General features: G+C 59.5%; 1 protein-coding gene across 1 annotated transcript; it reads right to left on the bottom strand.

The window, feature by feature from the left end:
• Positions 1-373: 373 nt before the first annotated feature.
• Positions 374-18864, bottom strand: Slc26a11 (solute carrier family 26 member 11). Its single transcript, XM_026408400.2, has 17 exons — positions 18799-18864; positions 17525-17760; positions 16819-17011; positions 16397-16482; positions 14583-14662; positions 13665-13807; positions 10011-10186; positions 9584-9656; positions 7128-7178; positions 5085-5145; positions 4515-4570; positions 4172-4312; positions 3113-3240; positions 2763-2862; positions 2385-2518; positions 1960-2032; positions 374-1190 (listed from the first exon to the last, which is right to left on the bottom strand). The coding sequence occupies exons 2-17, from the start codon at positions 17756-17758 to the stop codon at positions 1099-1101; spliced, it is 1821 nt and encodes a 606-aa protein (XP_026264185.1). The 5' UTR covers positions 17759-17760; positions 18799-18864; the 3' UTR covers positions 374-1098.
• Positions 18865-18957: the final 93 nt, after the last annotated feature.

Genomic DNA, 18957 nt, shown 5'->3' with positions numbered 1-18957 from the left:
GCGGTAGCGCGCTCGCCTAGCGTGTGTGCGGCCCGGGTTCGATCCTCAGCACCACATACCAACAAAGATGTTGTGTCCGCCGAGAACTAAAGAAAAAATAAATAAATGTTAAAAAATTCTCTCTCTCTCTCTGTCCCCCCACCTACTCACTCTCTCTCTTTAAAAAAAAAAAAATAAAAAAAAATAAAACAAAAACAAACAAGGATTTTAAGCAAAACGTTTCAGTCCAAAATCCAGGTACAGCACTCCTTGCCCACCGGGTGCAAAACACTGTTCCTTCTCCGTCTCTTGGTCTGTCATTCTGGAGGGCTTTTGCCAAGCCACTCTTCCAAAAGGTCCATTCCCCAAGGACAGGCAGAACACTGGAGTCCCACCTGGGGGTCAAGAACATTTATTCTGACACTATTCGTCATCACAGTAAGTAATTCACAGCAAATGACAGGAGAATGTGGGTCACAGAGCACCATGAAGGGAGCACGGGGAGCCGGGAGCCCACCCGGTGCTGACCAATGTGTGTGTTCTAGGGAGCAGGAAGTTCTGGGTGATCACCAGAGTGGACCTGGGGGGGAGGTTCCTGCATTTTTTACAATAGGCATTTATGATTTTTACAAAACACCAAAGCTATCACTTCAATTTAAAGAACAGAGTCATTTCCAACAGACTTGAAGTCCTTGCACCCCTCGGTGTCCTCGGGGCCACAGATGGATGCCACATCAAGATCTGCCGCCCAGACACGGCCTCCCATTCCTCCTGGGAGCTCCTGCGGGAACCCGGGCAGGTGCTGGGACAGCACTCCTCGCCCACCAGGCGCAAAACCCTGTTCCTCCGCTGTCCCTTGGTCCGTCACTCTGGAGGGCTCTTGCCAAGCCACTCTCCTACAAAGGTCCGGGCCCCGGGACAGGCAGGAGGCTTCTCCAGTTGTCCCAGAGAACACGGGGGTCCCAGCTGGGGCTGCCCACGGGCTGCCTCTCCCTCCGGGGTCACCTCAGCCCTTCTCATCCCCTTCAGGCCAGCGTGACCATCAGACGACATCCCGGTATCCAATCTCAGTGACAGGGACCTGCCAGGGGACCTCCCACACCTGACGCCCCGGGGCTGTCACGCCTTCAGCAGGGCGACCTTGTGCTCGGGGACAGGGTCTCCACAGCTGTTGTAGGGCTGGGTCCCTGCGTCCTGCTGCAGGTGATTCTCTGCAAAAGACACAAGACATTCAGGCTCTCAAAGGGCAGAGCTGAGGTGGCTCAGTCGTGCCATGGCATTAAAGGTGCCCCAGGAGGGGTCCGCCCAGGGGGCCAGCATCCCCGGCCCGAGGCTCCGAGCAGGTCACCCTCCTGCGTGGGCCATCTCTCTGCTGGGAGACACTGGCTTCCCGTAGCTGTGCCAGCCTCCCTCACCTGCTGGGCCTCAGCGTTTGAGCTGCTTCTAGTAACAGCCCAGAGGACTCTGGCAGGGATGTGAGAACTCAGGAAGCCAGGCGCAAAAACACTGGGGCTGGAACCTAGGGCGCTGGGCTGGATAAAGCGCCACCCTGAGCCACGTCCCAGCCCTTCTCCACATTTACAGGATCTAAGTTGCTGCGGCTGGCCTTGACCCTGCAGTCCTCCTGTCCCAGCCTCCTGAGTTGCTGATTATAGGTGAGGGCCACCGGGAAAGTGGTCCTCTCTGTGGGTGAGGGCATGAGGACAGGAGGATACTTTCTAGAATGATTGAAATGTCATTTTTTGATTAGTGGATGCACAGGGGGAAGTTTAAGCTACTTCTTTGTTTTCAAACACACACACACACACACACACACACACAATCCCTACAGAGGAGGAGGGCCCAGGGTTCCACCTGTGCCCCTCGGCTCTCCCCTTTCCCGTTTCTGGCTCCCTGGGTCCTGTCCTGCCCTGTCTTGAGGCCTAAGGGTATGGACATGCTGGACGGCTCAGCCCCCTGGAGAATGTCCCCTGCACCCACCTGCCTCCTCCAGAGTGGAGAAGTACTGGAATCCCTTCAGGTCAGCGGCCAGCAGAGTGCGGAGCACTGGCACCTGTGGACAGACGCGCTCCAGTCCAGGGCACAGCGCTCCCGACCGACATGCAGGTGGGCAGCCTGGCTGGACAAGCCTGAGGTGTTTTGGGGTTGGGGGGAAGGCAGCCTGCCCAGGGGCTGCTGCCAGGGGAGGGGTCTCTACACGAATGGTCTCCAGAGACCACCAGGAGGAGTGCTCTGCAAACGTGACGGCAGGCGTGGCTCTGGAGCCAGACGTCCCCGGCAGAGTGCAGCCCGGCTGCAGAGGCAGACCAGGCAGCAGGGAGTGGCCCCAGAGGACAGGCGGAAGGGGACAAGGGGACGGTCAGGCAGAGGACGACCAGGTCAGAGGCGGGTCAGGCCACGCCTACCTGCAGGCCCACGAACACCAGGGCGGCCCCCTGCCTGCGGAAGTCCTCCAGGAGGTCGCCGAGGCCCAGCACCACGGTGTAGTCGATGCTGCAGACGTGGGTGCACTCCAGGACCGCGCAGCGCCGTGGGGACCCTGGGGGCAGGCCACTCGGTCACGCCCAGTGAGGACATCAGGGAGGCAGGACCCACATGCCCCGGGCAGGCACTGTGCTTCTGGCTAAAGCGGAGAGCAGGTGGTCTGGGGCCCGGGGCCCACAGGGGACAGTGGGAGCGGGCAAGTGTCCCCTGATGGCTGGGCTGGGTCTCGGGTCCTGACAGCCAGGGCCAGGTGACAGAGGGTGGCAGGAGCTCCCAGTGACCTCGGCCCAGCCACGTACCTTCCAAGGCCTGGCTCAGCATCGCCTCCCGAAGGGCCTCGATGGCAGGGAAGTGCAGGCCGCTGGCCGGCTGCAGGACCAGAACCGGCCCCTCTGACACCTGGGAAGGGACAGGGAAGAGAGTCCGGAAGTCAGGTTGGACACAGCCTCTGCCTGGCCTTGCGGGTCCCCAGCAGCAAGCCAGAGGGGAGCACAGCGGCGGGAGGACAGCAGGGGGCACTGGCAGGAGGCCAGGACTGTGGAGGCCGCCTCGGCCCAGTGGTGACTGCAGCTGGGGGGGGAACTCAAGACACCAGGACAGCTAGGCAAAGACGCCCACCCTCGTGTGCCCACCCCGCCCCTGCCCGCACCTGGGTCTTGGGCCTGGCCACGGCGTGCAGGAGGATAAGCAAGGACACCAGGGTCCCGGCCAGGATGCCGTACTGGACCTCCCAGAAGCACAGCAGGAACGTGACGCTGAGCGGCAGCAGGTCCAGCCCTGGGAGAGGAGTCCACTGAGGGGTGCCCTCCCCCAGGTCCTCCCTACCCAAGCCAATGTCTCCAGCAGGGTGGCCCCTGGTCCTCAGGCTGCACACAGGGTGGTCACAGAACCCAAGCAGCCCCAGGGCCCTCAGGGCAGCAGGCATGGACCTCAGCTGGTACCCGGGCCTCGGTCAGAGGAACACAACCTCCCTGTGGCTGAGGTGCGGGCAGGACCCGCCTGGGCCTTCCCGCCAGGGACCTTGGAGGGAGGGGAGCAGGGGCTCATCAAGGGGCCATCAAGGGGCCATCAAGGGACCTAGGAGAGGCGGGGTACAGGGACCACAAACCCCAGACTTGCAGATCTCCTTCCCGAGGAGGCATCCCAAGGGCGAAGTGCAGCCCCAGAGTCCCCCCAACACAAGTGGCTCGGGCACGTCCCACCCCCGAGCCTCGGTTTCCCTTAGGGAGCTCTTAAATTGCACACAGGTGTGTCAGCGTGTGCCAAGGCACCCTAAGATGAAACGTGACGTGGCGGGAAGCCCTGGGACACAAGAAGACCACCACTCCTTTCCCTGGGTGACTCGCTGGGGCCCCGGGAAGGACACACACAAACGGCCTAAGCTGTGACTTCTTAGGCAAGATAACAGAGTGGACTAGTGGGGGTGAGTGGCCGAGGTGGCCCTGGGGTTCGAGACACAGAGCTGCGGTGCTCTCTGCTTTTGGACCAGCACATGATGTTTCTTGTTATTTTTGCAGCGCTGGGGACTGCACCCAGGGCCTCCGCAGCTGGGCAGGTTCTCCCGCTGACCGCACCCCCGCCCTTCCCATCTTGACAGAAGATCTTGTTACATTTGCCCAGCTGTTCTCCAGCTTGCCCTCCTCCTGCCTGAGCCTCCCGAGTGGCTGGGATGACAGGAGTGGCCACCGATGCTGGCCCACATACATACTCTTCACGCGCCAGAGTGTCCCGAAGATCTTGGTGTCGAACAGTGGGGCCACCGCCATGATGATGACGGCAGCCAGCGCGGCCTTGGGGATGTAGTAGAAGAGGGAGGTCAGGTAGTCCAGCGACAGCAGCACCAGCGCACCTGGAGGGGGCAGCACTCAGGGGCCAGGCCCAGCCCCCCGAGGGTGGGGAGCGAGCACTGACCGCCTGCACCACGGGCCCCAGGGGCCACTGTCAGGTGAGGCTGACTCAGTGGCCAGCCAAGCAGGGACCCCGTCAACTGTGGACTGCCACCCTCCTCCCCAGGCCCCCAGACAGGGACACAGGGAAACACAGGGGCTCACCAGTCACCAGGCCCCCTGCAGGGGTGCACACCCCCGACTGGGCGTTCACAGCTGTCCTGTAGGTCAACAGAGACCCGTCAGTAAGGAAGGGCGGGCGGCTGATCTTCCCAGGGACCCTGGCTGGGCAGGCGCCGTCCCCTACCCAGAACAGTGAGAAAGCCGCGCTCTCCACGGCCCTCTGCTTTGACCCCCACCCCACCCGGGCTCTGCTGGGCAACACTTCCCACACTTGGCCACTACTCTAGGACAGCCTGCAGGGTCTGAGCGTGGCCCCAAGGCCAATTCCAGGGCAGAGCCTCAGTCCTCCACCTCCACTGTCGGGACTGGGCACCTGCAGATGCAGGAGCTCCCGGTGATAAACACAGAGCGGGGAGCCCAGATGCCGCCTGAGGGCAGGCATGAGCCCCATCCACCACTGCAGACGTGGTCACAGCTGAGTGGGAAGTCACGAAGCCAGGCGGGCTGTGACAGGAAAAAGGAGTCCCACGCGGCCAAGTGCCCAGCTAGGGAGAGGGGTCCTAGGGCTGGGTCTTCCCTCAAGGAGCAGAGAGGGAAGGACGCGTCACTCACCTCCCAAAGCTGCCAGTGACGGGGTAGGAGGAGACGAGGGAGCCCAGCACGTTGGTGAGGCCTGGGGAGAAAAGGAAGCTCGCGAGAGGGGAGATGGAGGACAAGAGCCAGGCCAGGGACCTGGGAGGGACCGGGGCCTGCGCCTGACCTCCACAGTCCCCCTCCAGTGGGCCCAGGCTGACTCCAGCCTCTCACAGGGAGAGGAACCAGGGAGGGAACCCAGGGCCGCGCGCGGGCCAGGTGAGCACCCTGCCCCGGAGCCAGCCCCTGCCCCAGGTCCAGCCTTGTCCAGCCACTCTGGTCCCGCTCCACTGCGATGGGACTCTATCTAGAAGGAGTGTGGCCACGGGAGGCAGTGCGTGGAGGACACAGCGGCCACCACCCTCAGAGCTCTACTAGGGTCCTCTCAACCCCTCTGCTGCTCTGGCCCACCAAAGTGAGGGACATGCTGTCTCCCCCAGGTGGCACAGACGGACCACACGGGAGAGCCCAGGCCCACCAAAGTGAGGGACATGCTGTCTCCCCCAGGTGGCACGGACTGACCACACGGGAGAGCCCAGGCCCACAGCCTCACTGGTGTCAGCCCACGCCAACCCCAAGCTGCCCACAAGAACCCCCCCACACCCCGTTCACAACCACCACAGTCTCCCCCACTCTGCAAAGCCCACGATGGCGGGGGGCGGGTTCGAGGCCTGCCCTCAGGTGGCTCAGGCCTGGCTGCTCAGCACCAGGGCCTCCAGGTCACATGGCCCAGGGCCTGTCCCGAGAGCGAGGGGCCCAGATGTCAGTGGCCGTGGCAGAGGCCATGCCCTGGCCGCAGTCTGCACAGGACTGCCCTCACTCCTCGTGGTTTCCGGTCCAGAACGGAACTCTGCTGCCCCTGGCGGGACAGTCCCCCCAGCTCGGGCTGCCTGTGGGACCCAGGTCAGCCTCTCCCTGTGCACCAGATGGAAACTGCGGCCCATTTCAGATCAGGAGGCGTACATCCCCTCAGCATCCCGTGGCCAGCGCTGTCTGGGCTGCAGCGGGGAACTCCGGTCCCGTGGAAGGTTCCGGGCCATGAGTTCTTTGCTGTTGCTGCTGCAGGGGGCTGGACGTGCTGTTGGGAGTGATGGGTGTGGGCAGCTCCGAGAAGCCCGTGGGGAGGTCTAGTGCTGGGGGGTCTGTGGGTTTCCTCTGCTCACGTGCAATTCCTGGGAAACTGAAAGCCGCCGGGGCACTACTCCATCAGTGGAGCTTGGACAGCATCCTTATGTTCCCTTGAGACCCTCAGAAGAGCCCAGACCTGGCCAGGGAGCTGGGTGTTGCTGGCAGTCACCCCTGGGAAGGACCATGGGCTGCCCAGGCCGGACGGGTGCACATCTCCCAGGTAAGGGATGGTAGTAGGCCGGGCCCACAACACATTAAACAGCACAGAGAAGCCGGGCGCAGTGGCACGCACTTGTGATCCCAGCAGCTCGGGAGGCTGAGGCAGGAGGATCGCGAGTTCAAAGCCAGCCTCAGCAACAGGGAGGCACTAAGCAACTGGGTGAGACCCTGTCTCTAAATACAATACAACATAGGGCTGGGGACGTGGCTCAGTGGTTGAGTGCCCCTGAGTTCAATCCCTGGTACCCTCCCCACCAAAACCCAGCATAGATTAACTAAATTTAAGATTCATGCCTACGGTCTCAAATGTCCCCTGGAGAAGTCAGTTCACACAAAGGAAGCGCAGGAAAAGGCAGCTGTAACTTGGAGGGCCCACCTCCCACTGACCCACCACGCCTGCCTGCAGGGGGGGTACTCAGGAGCAGCTGTCTGGCCACCCCCTTCCCCAGCCCTGGCCTGGGGTGCCCCTGAGTGGGCATTGCAGGAGCTCCTCAGGCGTGGTACACAGCAGGCACTGCGTGTCCACCCTATTCCCAGGATTAGACAGAGCCTCTGGATACCTGAGAATGGACCCAAGTTAGTGTTTCAGAAGGCCCCGCTAGCTCATCACGCACACCGCCACCTCGAACCACTCAGCAACATGAGATGACAGGCGCTGGGCTGTGGGGTACTCACCGATGGCCAGTAGCTCCTGGTTGGCATCGATGCGGTAATTATTTTGAGAAGCTAAAGAAAACAAACACAAACACTGTCACCAGATACCAAAACTGCAAGGAAAACTCTCACGAGGTGACCACAGGCACTGCACTCCGCGTACGACACTCAGCCTTGTAAACGTAAGACTCGGCCTGCGCACACGGAATGGAGAGATCCAACCCCGCTGTGTTCCAAAGTCCAGAACTTTTCAAGGGCTCAAACAATATCCTAAAGCCTTCGGACGGTGCATCGTGGCCTTTGGGTCTTTGAATGAAGGGTATTCAATCAGTGAAGCTTACGTAAACATTCCAAAATCTGAAAATCTCAGAAATCTGAAACGTGGCTGCTGCCAGGCGTTGTGCGTGTGGGCCCTGCACACAGTGTGCACGCAGGTGCTGCATGTGACACAAGAGTGCCATCTTTTTTTTTTTTTTGGTACTGGGGATTGAACTCAGGGGTACTCGACCACTGAGCCACATTCCCAGCCCTATTCTGTATTTTTTTTAAAGACAGGGACTCGCTGAGTTGCTTAGCGCCTCACTTTTGCTGAGGCTGACTTTGAACTCAGGATCCTCCTGCCTCAGCCTCCTGAGCTGCTGGGATTACAGGTGTGCGCCACCACATCTAGCAGAACAGCATAATCTTAACAGTCAACCAGGCTAGGAGGGACAACAGGTATTTGTCTCTCCTTTCTTTTCTACAACAAACTCACATGGCTTCTGTAAGACCCGAATATATTAAGCCAAAACATCTGATTTCAAGTCAGATGGTTAGAAAGCTCAAGGCTCGGAATCTAAGAGGCGGGAAAGAGTCTGAGAGAGGTCACAGGGCACCGATCTAAGGACAAACGGCTGGGAGAGGACCAGTGGATCCACGTTCCACGCTCTGCAGGTGTGAGTCTCCCCACCCGCTCTGCTGTGGGGCAGGCAAAGGAGCAGAGGAGTAGGGCCGAGATCCAGGACGGCCCCTGAGCACGCTGAAATGAAGCTTCTGGGTTTTCCATGAAGCACAAAATATTATTATGATGTTCTGATTTTCCCACCATTTACGAACGTAAAAATCATCTCGAGGTGAGTCACCAGAGGTGGGGGTGCAGGGACCACGGCCCGACTGCAGAGCACACAGCCTTGCAGGTTAGGCAGGTGGTCCGGGGGCTCCGAAGAAAGGGTAGGAGGCCCAAGTGACAGATGAGAAGGGGAAAACCCCAAACGCAGATCCAGGAAGGACGCTCTGTGCTGCTGCTTGTGACAGAAGAGAAAGACACTCAGAGAAATAGAACTGAGCAAAGAAGTCAGGAGCTGTGGGTGGAAAGCACTGCAATGTGGTGTGGTTCTGAACAGCGCGGAGGTTTGGGAGACCCTTCTGAATGGACGAGTCTCTTCTGGATGGAGAGAGCACAGCGCTGGGGGAAGAATGGACCCCGGCACACCAGGCTGGGCAGGCACCAGCCCCGGAGGGTCAATCACGCTGGTGTGTGTGTGTGTGTGTGTGTGTGTATTTTTTTAGTGCAGTTGCTCATGCTGGGCCAGGCTCTGCCAACTGGGCTCCAACCTTCAGAATCAGCCTAGGCCCCCACACAGGGGCAGTGACGGGAACAAGGGCACCATCCGCATGAATGATTTGGAGCTGGAAGCCGCTGTGTGGCGGGACCAGCCAAGGTCCCAACAGCCTCAACGTGCAGGAGGGAAGCGGAGGTGCTGGAGCAGACGCAGGTGCTGAGGCAGGGAGGGGACGGCCGGTTGTGGGAGCCAGCAGGAGGCAGAGTGCTGTCAATCCTGCAGGCTTCTCTGGGCCAGTAAACCAGAGCTGTCCACCACACGTGACCCTCGAGCTCTCTGCTTCTCAGCCTGACCCAACCTCCCCATCCCACCGAGGCTCCTTACATCTACAGGGAGTGCCACGGTACCTGGGGGAGGCAGAGGGCGGCTAGCGCCCATCTCTGCCCGACTCCATGCCCAGGCTGCTCACTCAGTGATGTCCCTGGGGGCAGCCAAGGTGAAAGCATGTACCCTGGGAGTCGGCACTGGCCGCACGGCAGCACCTTTCACGTCCACACTGAACAGGCTGCTGGCATGTGCACCAGCACCTGGACGGCTGCTCAGCACCGCAGGTGAGCGTCCCTGACCCAGAACCCGGGGAACCAGGAGTGCGTCAGGCCTGGGAACAGAGGCACAGACTTCCCAGTGGGGCACCCCCCAGGCCTCGCCAGCGGAGCTGACTCACGGCACACGCCACGGTTCACACTTCTGAGTGTTTCAGATCTTGGATTTTCTGTGCGCGCGCGCGCACACACACACACACACACTTTAACACGTGACCACGGGTTACTGAGATAAAAATTCTAATTTTAAAAGTTAGAGCAGATAAAAGCAAGCAAGAAGGCGGCAGGCCAAGAAGGCGGCAGGTGAGCCTTCGGGGCCAGGGGAGCATCTTACCGAAGGCTTTGGCCACAGCGATACTCTCCAGGAGGCCCACCAGGGGCACCACGGCCAGCCCCGTGCCCATGTCCTGAGAGAGAGAAGGGGACAGTGAGTGCCCAGGGGTGCTCTCCCTGACTTCAGGAGGGAGGGGCGGGTCTGGCCAGGGAGGGACCTGCCACACAGGACCAGTTCTTCCAATGGCAGCAAGGGCACCCGTGTCCACCGCAGGACCTGAGCCCACCCAGGTGAGGGGGTGTCCCCTCCTGAAGGAAGGAGCAAGACACTGAGGGCCTCCAGGCAAATGCAGCCCCGCCAGCGTCCAGGGCGGGAGAAACACCAGGCTCCAGGCAGGAAGACCTGGCGGTCCAGGGGCTGGTCCAACCTGGGACTCTCCCGTTCCCCAGAGCAAGGCCCACCACGCCGCCCACCCCGCTCTGCTCACCTGCACCATCTCGGCGAAGGAGGTGGTCCCGTTGGCTGTGGTCAATGAGAAGGGAGGGGGCCGCACTGGGGGGAGCCCCTCGGCCGTCTCCCCAGTTAGAATGAAAGGCTGGTATCCGGTCACCTCAAAGGAGTACGCCACCAAGGCCGCAAAGGAGACCACCAGGGCGTTGCGAGCTGGGATGGGGAGACGCGAGACCCGGTCACGGCGGGCACGGGGGTCACCGGCCTCCACCCAGTCACACCCCATGGCTGCAGCATGGGAAACGTGGCCCAGATACACACGGCCACGAGTCAGCAAGTCCACGTGGGAGCACACGGACAGTGGGACGGTGACAAAGAGAGTATCTTAAAGTCAGTGGAGAAAAAGGTCACACAGGGGCTGGGGATGTGGCTCAAGCGGTAGCGCGATCGCCTGGCATGCGTGCGGCCTGGGTTCGATCCTCAGCACCACATACCAGCAAAGATGTTGTGTCCGCCGAGAACTAAAAAATAAATATCAAAATTCTCTCTCTTTAAAAAAAAAAAAAAAAAAAAAAAAAAAAGGTCACACAGAACGGCAAAGCTAGGACAAGAGCATACCTGGGTCTAACAGTGCCCGCCAAGGACAGCAGGTGGCATCTGTCCGGTGCTGCACACAATCAGTCTACACGAGCCTTTCACTTTTTTATGCAGAGTTGGGTTTTGAACCCAGAGCTTTCGGCAAGTGTTCTACCACTGGGCCATACCCTCAGTCCTAAAAACCTAGACTTCTACATCCAGCTAAACAATCTTTGAAAAACAGAGACAAAATATTTTTTCCCCCCTCAGGCATACAAAAGCACAAAGAGCTGGGTATAGCGGAGCAAACCTGTAATCCCAGTGACTCAGGAGGCTGAGACAGGAGGATCACAAGGTTGAGGCTAGCCTCAGCAACTTGGTGAGACCCTGTCTCGAAACAAAAAAATAAAAAGGGCTAAGGATGTGGCTCAGTGGTTAAGCACCCCTGGATTCAATCCCTGGTACCAAAAAGAAAAAAAAAAAAGTAGAAAGAAAACCAGCAAGAACACACTGACCTAGAATTACCAACTCAACTGACATTGACAGAACACGAGTAACACCTGAATACATATTTTCAACTGCACCAAGAACAATCACTAAGACAATATTCTGGGCCATACACTAATCTCAATAAATGTAAATAGATTTACTCATTTCAAGTGTATTTTCTGATCACAACCAAATTAAATTAGAAATAAACAGCAAAACTCTAAGCGGAAAATCTCCAACCATTTGAAAACTAAATTCCCACAGTTCAAATGAGAAACCAAATAATCCATTTTTAATCAGTCAAAGGAGTACTCAAAATGGAAATTAGAAAGTACTTAGAGCTGAACAGAAATGAAAACGGAACATATCACAATTGTGGAATGCAGCTAAAGCAGTGCTGAGAGGGCGATGTATAGCAATTAAACATCCGCACCGGAAAAACACAGATGTCGAATCAGAGACCTCAGCTTTGACCTTAGGAATGTGGGGGAAAAAGATTAACTCAAAGTAAGTAGAAAAAAAGGAAATAGTAAAGATCAGAACGGGAATCAAGGAGGTCTAAACAAGAGCCATAATCAATGAAACCGGTTCTGTGAAAAGATGGATAAAAAACAGCAGGCCCTAGACAAAGCAGTCGGCAACAACGCGGAGCGTGGGGACGGGGCCAGTCCTCCTTCTGCCTCCTCCAGTGTGGGTCCAAGGTTGTTTAGTTCTTACCTCCCAGAGCCTCAGTTTCCTCGTGGGAAAAATCCTCAAGAATCACAAGCAGAAATGTACACTTCTATTAGTTTAAAGCTAACAATTCTACATGCTCTGGGGAGAAAGCAGCCTGTAGAGTGTGATTTTTTTGTCTGTTTGTTTTTGGTACCAAGAATTCAGCCCAGGGGTGCTGAACCACTGAGCCACAGCCCTTTTTATTTTATTTTGAGACAGGGTCTCACTAAGTTGCTGAGGCTGGCTTTGAACTTGCCCTCCTCCTGCCTCAGCCTCGGAGCCACAGAGATTATAGGGATGTGCCACCATGCCCCGCAGCATGACGTTCTGGCGTTTTGAAAACCCTTCTACGTGGGGGGAGACGGCAGCCCGCAGGGCTGCACAATTCTTAATAACCAGGGGCGAAAGCCAGAGGCGTCTGTGACATGCAGACTTGGCCAGTGCCCGCAGCAGGCAACATCCTCCGCCTCAGTCATCCCCAGGCCAGCCGCTGGCAACTGGGGACCACCCTAAGCCGAAGCTGGCTGAAACCTCTCAGCTGGCTGCTCCACCGCTGGCCCTGCCCAGCCTCACCTTCATCCCGCCAGCCACCATAAAGGCCTGCCCTCCCCGCCCTGCCTTCTTCCTCCTGGTGGGAAAGAGTGTCTTTCCCACTTGGTTGAGTGGCCTGCTGCGCCCCCTGCTTCAGGACCTGTGGCCATGACCAAGTCTGGGTTTCCTTGAGCCTCTCCTGCCTCCTCCCCTGGCCCCACCTGACCAAGCCTCTCACAGGAGAATACAAAACAAGTCCCTGAGAAACTCAGGGCAGCACTCCCCACACTCTGGTATGCCTGGGAATCTCCGGGGGTCCCCAGCAGATGCAGAGGTTAATTCTGGCCCCTGGGTGGGGCCTGAGGGTGCCAGGCTGCTGGTCGGGGCCACACTGCAGCATCCAGTGTCAGACAACAGCATTTCCACAGGGGCTACTGTCACAGATTCACAGACCACTGAACTGCGGCTCAGAGACTGGTGACAGTCCCCGCAAGATCAAACACAGGGCTACACTGGGATGGGAAGCCAGATGTTTCCACCCTTAACCCAGAGGTCTTGCCCCCACCAAGCTCTCGCCTTTGCCCACAGCCTCAGGTCTGCGGACAGGACCTGGTAAGTAACCACAGCAAATGGGAATCAGCCTGAACAGCGGGAGGTGACCCAAGGGCAACCTCCCTCTCCCTCTCCCTCTCGTGGCCGTTGGATTTCTCGGTACCCCAAAGCAACCCCCAGCTCGGGCCATTCAGAGACAGAACACTTCCCAGTCTTCCTGGGTGGGCCCCCCTCCCTGGGCGTCACTGACCAGTACTCGGCCACAGGACCTCTATGCCCATCCTGGCAACCAGAGCACAGAATGCACAGGGAGAGGGTTCCTCCTGCGTAGAAATGGCCTTTCAGCAGCCAACGGCCATCCCTCCACCCCCACCCTGTCACTCGGGCTTCCCCAGTAGGCCTTTCATTGACTGTGACTCGCCTAAACACTCCATGCCTGAAGCCCCTTTCACTCCTGGCCAGCACAGCTGGAATAGCCACTAGCCTCGGTGGAATCCGGTCCTCCAGGGACCCTGCAGACCAGGTGTGAAATCCCAGCAGTGCTGGTGCTTCTGCTGTGTGACTGCTGCAGGTGGCTGTGTACCTGTCACTCCGGGATCCCTGGCCTCTGCCTGCTGGATGCCAGCAACAACCTCCCCAGTACTGCCAACCAGAGAGGTCTCCGGACATTGCTAAATGTCCCCGGGGCTTTCTAACACCCAATGCTCACAGCAAGTCCAGACCCTACATTCTCCAGGGGGTGGGGTGCAGGGCTCCCTGGGTGGCCCCAGCATGTGGCCCAGAGTGCACACAACCTCGGTGGAAGCCGTTCCTCACAGAAGGGCCCTACCTGTGGTGGCAGTCCACACCAGCCCGTGGCTGAGCCGCACGCCAGGCGGCATCTCAGGATGCACGGGAGGCACGTGATCCCGCATCAGCTTCAGCACCAGCAGCAGCACCATGCAGACCAGCCCCAGGACGGCGTCACCCACCCTGCAGACGGAGGACCGGTCACCACCCAACCCAGCAGCCCCGGGTCCCACTGTCTTCCTGGCTTTCACTGAAAGGCTCTCTCTCAATTGCTCTTCCTGTGTTCTCCCAACCGCTCTGCATCCCCCTTCTACTTCAGAACGCCATTCAGATCTCAGTGAGCACACAGCTCTGCGCAGGACGGGGGTCAAGGGCCTGTCACCATGACAGCAGGGCTACCAGCCTGGTGTTCAGTCACATGGCTCCCTGGACTGCAGCCGCTCAGTGAGCAGGGGGATTGGGACTATGCAGTCTGAGACTGACGTGCTGGGACTATCAGTCTTCACCTCCACTGCCCGCCGGGGGGCTGACCCCTCCTGGACAGGCGGGAAGCCAGTCAGCAGCAGAGGGGGAGGAAGCCATCCAGATCTCCCCCACTCCCTCCACTGCTCCCCCAAATCATTTCCTCCTCTGACCCCCGTGGCAGGAGAGCTGGAGAGGATTCCTGGTCTCCAGCTGGGACCTGCAAGTCCACCTCTGTGTTTCCTACTGGCTCCCAGCTCGGTTTTGAGGACCTCTGAGAGCTGCAAGGCAGAAGGCTGACAAGTGCCACCTGGGGTGAAGAAGCAGGGGCTGGGAGGGGCTGGAAGAATGAGCTTTCTCAACTGGGGAAGAGATAAAGGCCAACAGGGCGGGGGAGGGCTGGGACACAGCTCCGCTGGCAGAGTGCTTGCCTTGCATGCACAGGGCCCTGGGTCCATCCCCAGCACCGCACACACAGAGAAGAGCCAACAGGTACCTGGTCTCTCCGATATTCAGGAAGGTGTGATACACCTGCAGGAAAAACTGCCTGGGGATGTTCTGCAGTCCCAGCAGATTCTGCAAACAGAGATCCAGTCCAATCAGAGGCCCTGCCCAGGGCCCCTCCCACGCACCCCACTCCCCGCCCCCGGTTCCAAGCAGCCTGCCGCCGGGACCCCAGACCCCTCCAGGAGCTCCGGGGGGACCACCGGCCCGGTCCCGTGGCAGGAGGTGATGGTTATTTCCGGGGAGGGGACCTCACAATGTTTGGGTCCGTGGCACCTTTCTAGGTCACCCCAAAGGGGTCTACTGTGGCACCGGCAGGCTCCCGGGACCAGGCCCGGAGCCCTCCCACTCCGCTGCCATTGGCCTGAGGCCCCATCCCTCAGCCACAGGCCCGCCCCGCCCCGCGGCCATTGGCCCGAGGCCGCGCCGGTCACTCCCAACACCAGCCGTGCCGGAAGGAAAAATCACGCCGCCGCGCAGAGCTCAGGATGGAGCTGCCGGGGAGGGGGGCGCTGGGGGTCCGGCGCTGGGGGTCCGACCGCAGCCCTGGGGTCCCGGGGAGAAGGGGCCCCCCTCCCTGCTCTAGCTTGAGACTGTGGGGCCTGTTGGAGGGAAAGTCGAGGCTCAGACTGCCGGGGGATCCTCCCTGACCCCCCAAACCTGCCCGCAAACACAGAGGTGGGGAAACACGCCCACACTGACAGATTCTGTCCTGTGCAGGTCAGGTGGCTGCAGGTCACCACCTAATCAAGGTTTTAGAAACTTCGTGGGGGCGGGGTAGGGTTGCTACTAGGAAGGCAGGGAGAAGATACCCTCCACTCCAGCCCACAGAAGCCTTCCCCAGTTCCCAGCACCAAACCACACCAAGCCCAAATAAAGGCAGACCCTCCCCCACCACCTGTGCTAAGATCGCTGGATGTATGTGCATGTGACATACACGCTAAGTTGTTCCCTCCACCCTAACGCCAGCATGACAGCCTGCCTCCAAAGGAGAGGCAGGAGACAGTTAAAGGCACCCCAAGTGTAACCCCGTGCTTAGCACAAACACGGGGGCCACCTCCCGTGCACATTCTCCTCTCCCTGGCTGCTCCCTCGGCCTTTATCAGAGGAGAGAGGGCCAGGGCCAGGTGGACAGCCCCAGTCCTGGGAGGTGTGCTTTGTGGAGGTGCTGGTCACGAGGCAGGAGTGTGGCCCTCAGCCCTGAGTATACCCTTGGGGGCCGCAGGGCCCCACCTGCAGGACAGAGTTCATGTCCACTCCACACAGACTCCGTTGGGTGCTCACCTACTCCACACCATGAACAGGGCTGGGACCAAGGAAGGTAAGACCCAGTAAGGGGAGTAAGTTCCTTCCTGGATAATGGAGGGTCATGGGGTCCAGTGCCTCTTATAGGCATTTAAACAAAAGTGTAAACCATGGCATTTAAAATAATATCAAGTAGAAACTGGGAAAAAACACAACGACCACGCTGTCTAACCAGGGTCAGGAAACCACCTGCTGGGGGAAGCCTGGCCCCAGACTTGTGACCCACCGAGGAACGGGTCAAACAGAACCAGCCTGTAAGGCCACCAAGCACCCTGTCACGGAAGCTGACCACCACTCCACATCTCCCCAGGTGGGTCATGTACCACTGGGGGGGGGGGGGCACAGGAGTACCGGGTGCTTCTCGTCCACAGACAGGTCACCCCAAACAGCAAGACGTGTACTAACTGTAAACAACAGGATGGGCTTTGGCCCTGCTCCTAGGTACCCCTGTGCTGACCAGCAGTTGTCAGAGGGCAGAGTCCTGGTGGGCACCATGCCTACCTTGATCTGTCCAAAGCCAATAGTGACGGTAGCAGCAGAGGTGAACCCCTTAATGACAGGGCAGGAGATGAAGTCCAGCAGGAAACCTGGCAGCCAAGAGGGACACTGAGCTGGCCCCAGTTCCACCAGGTTCCAGAGAATGGGGAGGTTCTAGGCTGGGGGAGTGATGGGGTGGGCCTGGGGAGCAGACACTACAGCTATGGACTGATGGATGGCACACCCCGTGTGGGGCACACTAAGGGGACCCTGGGCCCTGGTACTCCTCCCAGAACACAGGAGGGCTGGGAGCTGAGGGCACCCCCTTCACATACCCACATAAGGATGGCTCTTGGAATGCAAAGGAGAAAATGCCAACCCAAGGGGCCTCAGTACCCTAGGAAAGGCAGAATTGGAGCCCCCCCCCAGCAAGGGGGCAGTCTCACCCAAACGCAGGAAGCCCATGGCCAGCTGGATACAGCCCGATAGGAAGGCCAGCAGCACAGCATACGCAGGCTCGTGGAAGGTATAGAAGGACACCAGGAGGGACATGATGGCCGTGGGGCCCAAAGTCACATCCCGGGATGTGCCCAGGAAGAAATACACAAAGCATCCCATGAAGGCAGAGTAGAGGCCGTACTGTTGGGGAGACAACGGTGAGTACCCAGGAGGCCCAGGCCTTTAACACACGTACCTGGTGTCCAGGTGCAAGCACAGGGTGCCCGCTTTGTACTGGGCACCCAGGCAGGGTGTACCTCCCACCCTCCACCAGCCACACTGCAGACCTGAAGTAAAAATGGGGCGTTTTTTCTATCTGCACCACCTTGGGCTCAAGTTGTTGATGACCAGATGAAGTGTGTGTGTGTGGGGGGAGGGGCTAGTGCTTCTGAGAGAGTTCAAGGGCTGCCTGTGTCTGGAGAAGTATTCTCAAGGCCACCATGAGTCACCCCTCTGGCCCCAGCTGGACCCCGAGCTGGCTGGGTGCCCAAGGCAGTCACATGTTACAGACCAGGGGTTGCGTGGGGGCCTAGGGTAGGGCATGTGCTGGTGCCTGGACTCAATTTTGCTCTGCTTCAGGGTAGGCCCCGAGGCCGGGAAAGGTGTCAGGCTGTGGACAGGGGACATGGTTGGCAAGGGGGCCAGACACCTCACCTGGGGTGGGAGTCCAGCCACTTCTGCATAGGCCAGAGCTTGGGGGATGACTGTGAGCCCAACCGAGAGCCCAGCGATGAAGTCCATCTTCAGCCACTGCAGCGAGTAGTCAGGTAGCCACGCCAGGATGGGCAGCCTCCGCTGCATAGCCGCAGGGGAGCAGCAGCAGCTGTCTGGGGCCATGGTGGAGCGAGAGGACCTGGCCTGACCCAGAGCCTTCAATGAGGAGGGCATCTCTAGGGGGGACAGGCAACAGAAAGCAACAGTCAGGGACCCTGAGAGAGGGACCTTGGGAGAGCCCAGCAACACCAGCAGGCGTCCAGGGGCATCAGGAGCAGGCACTGTCTTTCCTGGGGTGGGGTGGGGTGAGGGAAGTCCCAGCCAGAGGGGTCAAGTTCCCCAGAGGCCGTAAGAGAAAGCCAACCACAGAGGGGCCTGGACCAAAGGCGCAGGTCCACCCTGCACCCTCACCCCTAACTGTTCCTGAATCCTACTTGCCTAAATCTGGGGTGCCCTATCAACGACTCTGTTTACAGACAGCAACCTAACAAAAGGTTGACAAATGGCTTCTTCCTGGAAGCCTGAAGATGAATTTCTCATTTTTGTTTTCCCTCCCCAGGGAACGTAACCAGACTAGTGCAGACAGAAGCAGGGTCCTGGGCGGGCGCCTCCCGAGGCTGGCAGGATGCGTGGGTGGGGGCCTGTAGGCCCTGATGGGGGGGCTCTGAGATTTCCAAGTGCGCAGCGCGGTGAGCTCCACCCACTACTGCGGACTGCAGCGCAGATGGGGGGCGTCTCTGGCACCGAGGCCACTTCTTAGCCAGCCACCACCTGTAGCATTCGTGGCCCCAGAGAGGCCCCAGGGATTCTAGTTGGTTCTGGAGAATGACACAGGCTCCTCTATTAATTCAGGGTGCGCAGCATCCTCTAGGGTCCTGGCGCCCCCTACGCGCAGAGCTGGCCCCAGACCCTCACCCCGTCTGGACTGCGCCTCCCTGGGCAAAATCCACTCCTCCCCACCCACCACGATGCCACTAGTCCCCGATCCTGGGATCCAAATCGCGGAGCCCGCGCTGGCTGACTGTCCGCAGCAAGCGGACCCCGAGTACGGCCGAGGGCCCGAGGACCTGGGAGGGGACTCTGGGGGAAGGGTCCCGGTGGGAAGGGCGCTTCCTCGGACGCCCGGGTCGGCCGTCCCCGCTCCGTGATCTCGGCCCGCCCCTACAGCCTTCTGCCTCGGACCCACTCGCCGCCCGCCAGTGGCGCGAACTCACCCACCGTGCGCCGTAACTCGGGGTCGTCTGGCGTCTCCGCAGCCAGGTCCGCAGGAATCGCTAGGGGTTGGGGGTGGAGTGGGCGGAGCCGGGGCGGGACCTGTAGTGCACGTGATCGCGGGGCGGGGCGGGGCGGAGCCGGTGACCCGGCAGAGCGCG

The sequence above is a fragment of the Urocitellus parryii genome, chromosome 7 (genome assembly GCF_045843805.1).
Source record: "Urocitellus parryii isolate mUroPar1 chromosome 7, mUroPar1.hap1, whole genome shotgun sequence".
Taxonomy (NCBI): Eukaryota; Metazoa; Chordata; class Mammalia; order Rodentia; family Sciuridae; genus Urocitellus; species Urocitellus parryii.
Note: the sequence above shows the minus strand (reverse complement) of the source record. Positions and strands in the feature narration are given on the sequence as shown.

Coding starts and splice junctions, on each gene's coding strand:
- Slc26a11 (XM_026408400.2), bottom strand. CDS start 17,758: ATGCCCTCCTCATTGAAGGCTCTGGGTCAGGCCAGGTCCTCTCGCTCC. Junction 17,012..17,524: donor TGGCTGGACTCCCACCCCAG/GTGAGGTGTCTG, acceptor TCTCCCCAACAG/TACGGCCTCTACTCTGCCTT. Junction 13,808..14,582: donor CTGAATATCGGAGAGACCAG/GTACCTGTTGGC, acceptor CTCCGTCTGCAG/GGTGGGTGACGCCGTCCTGG.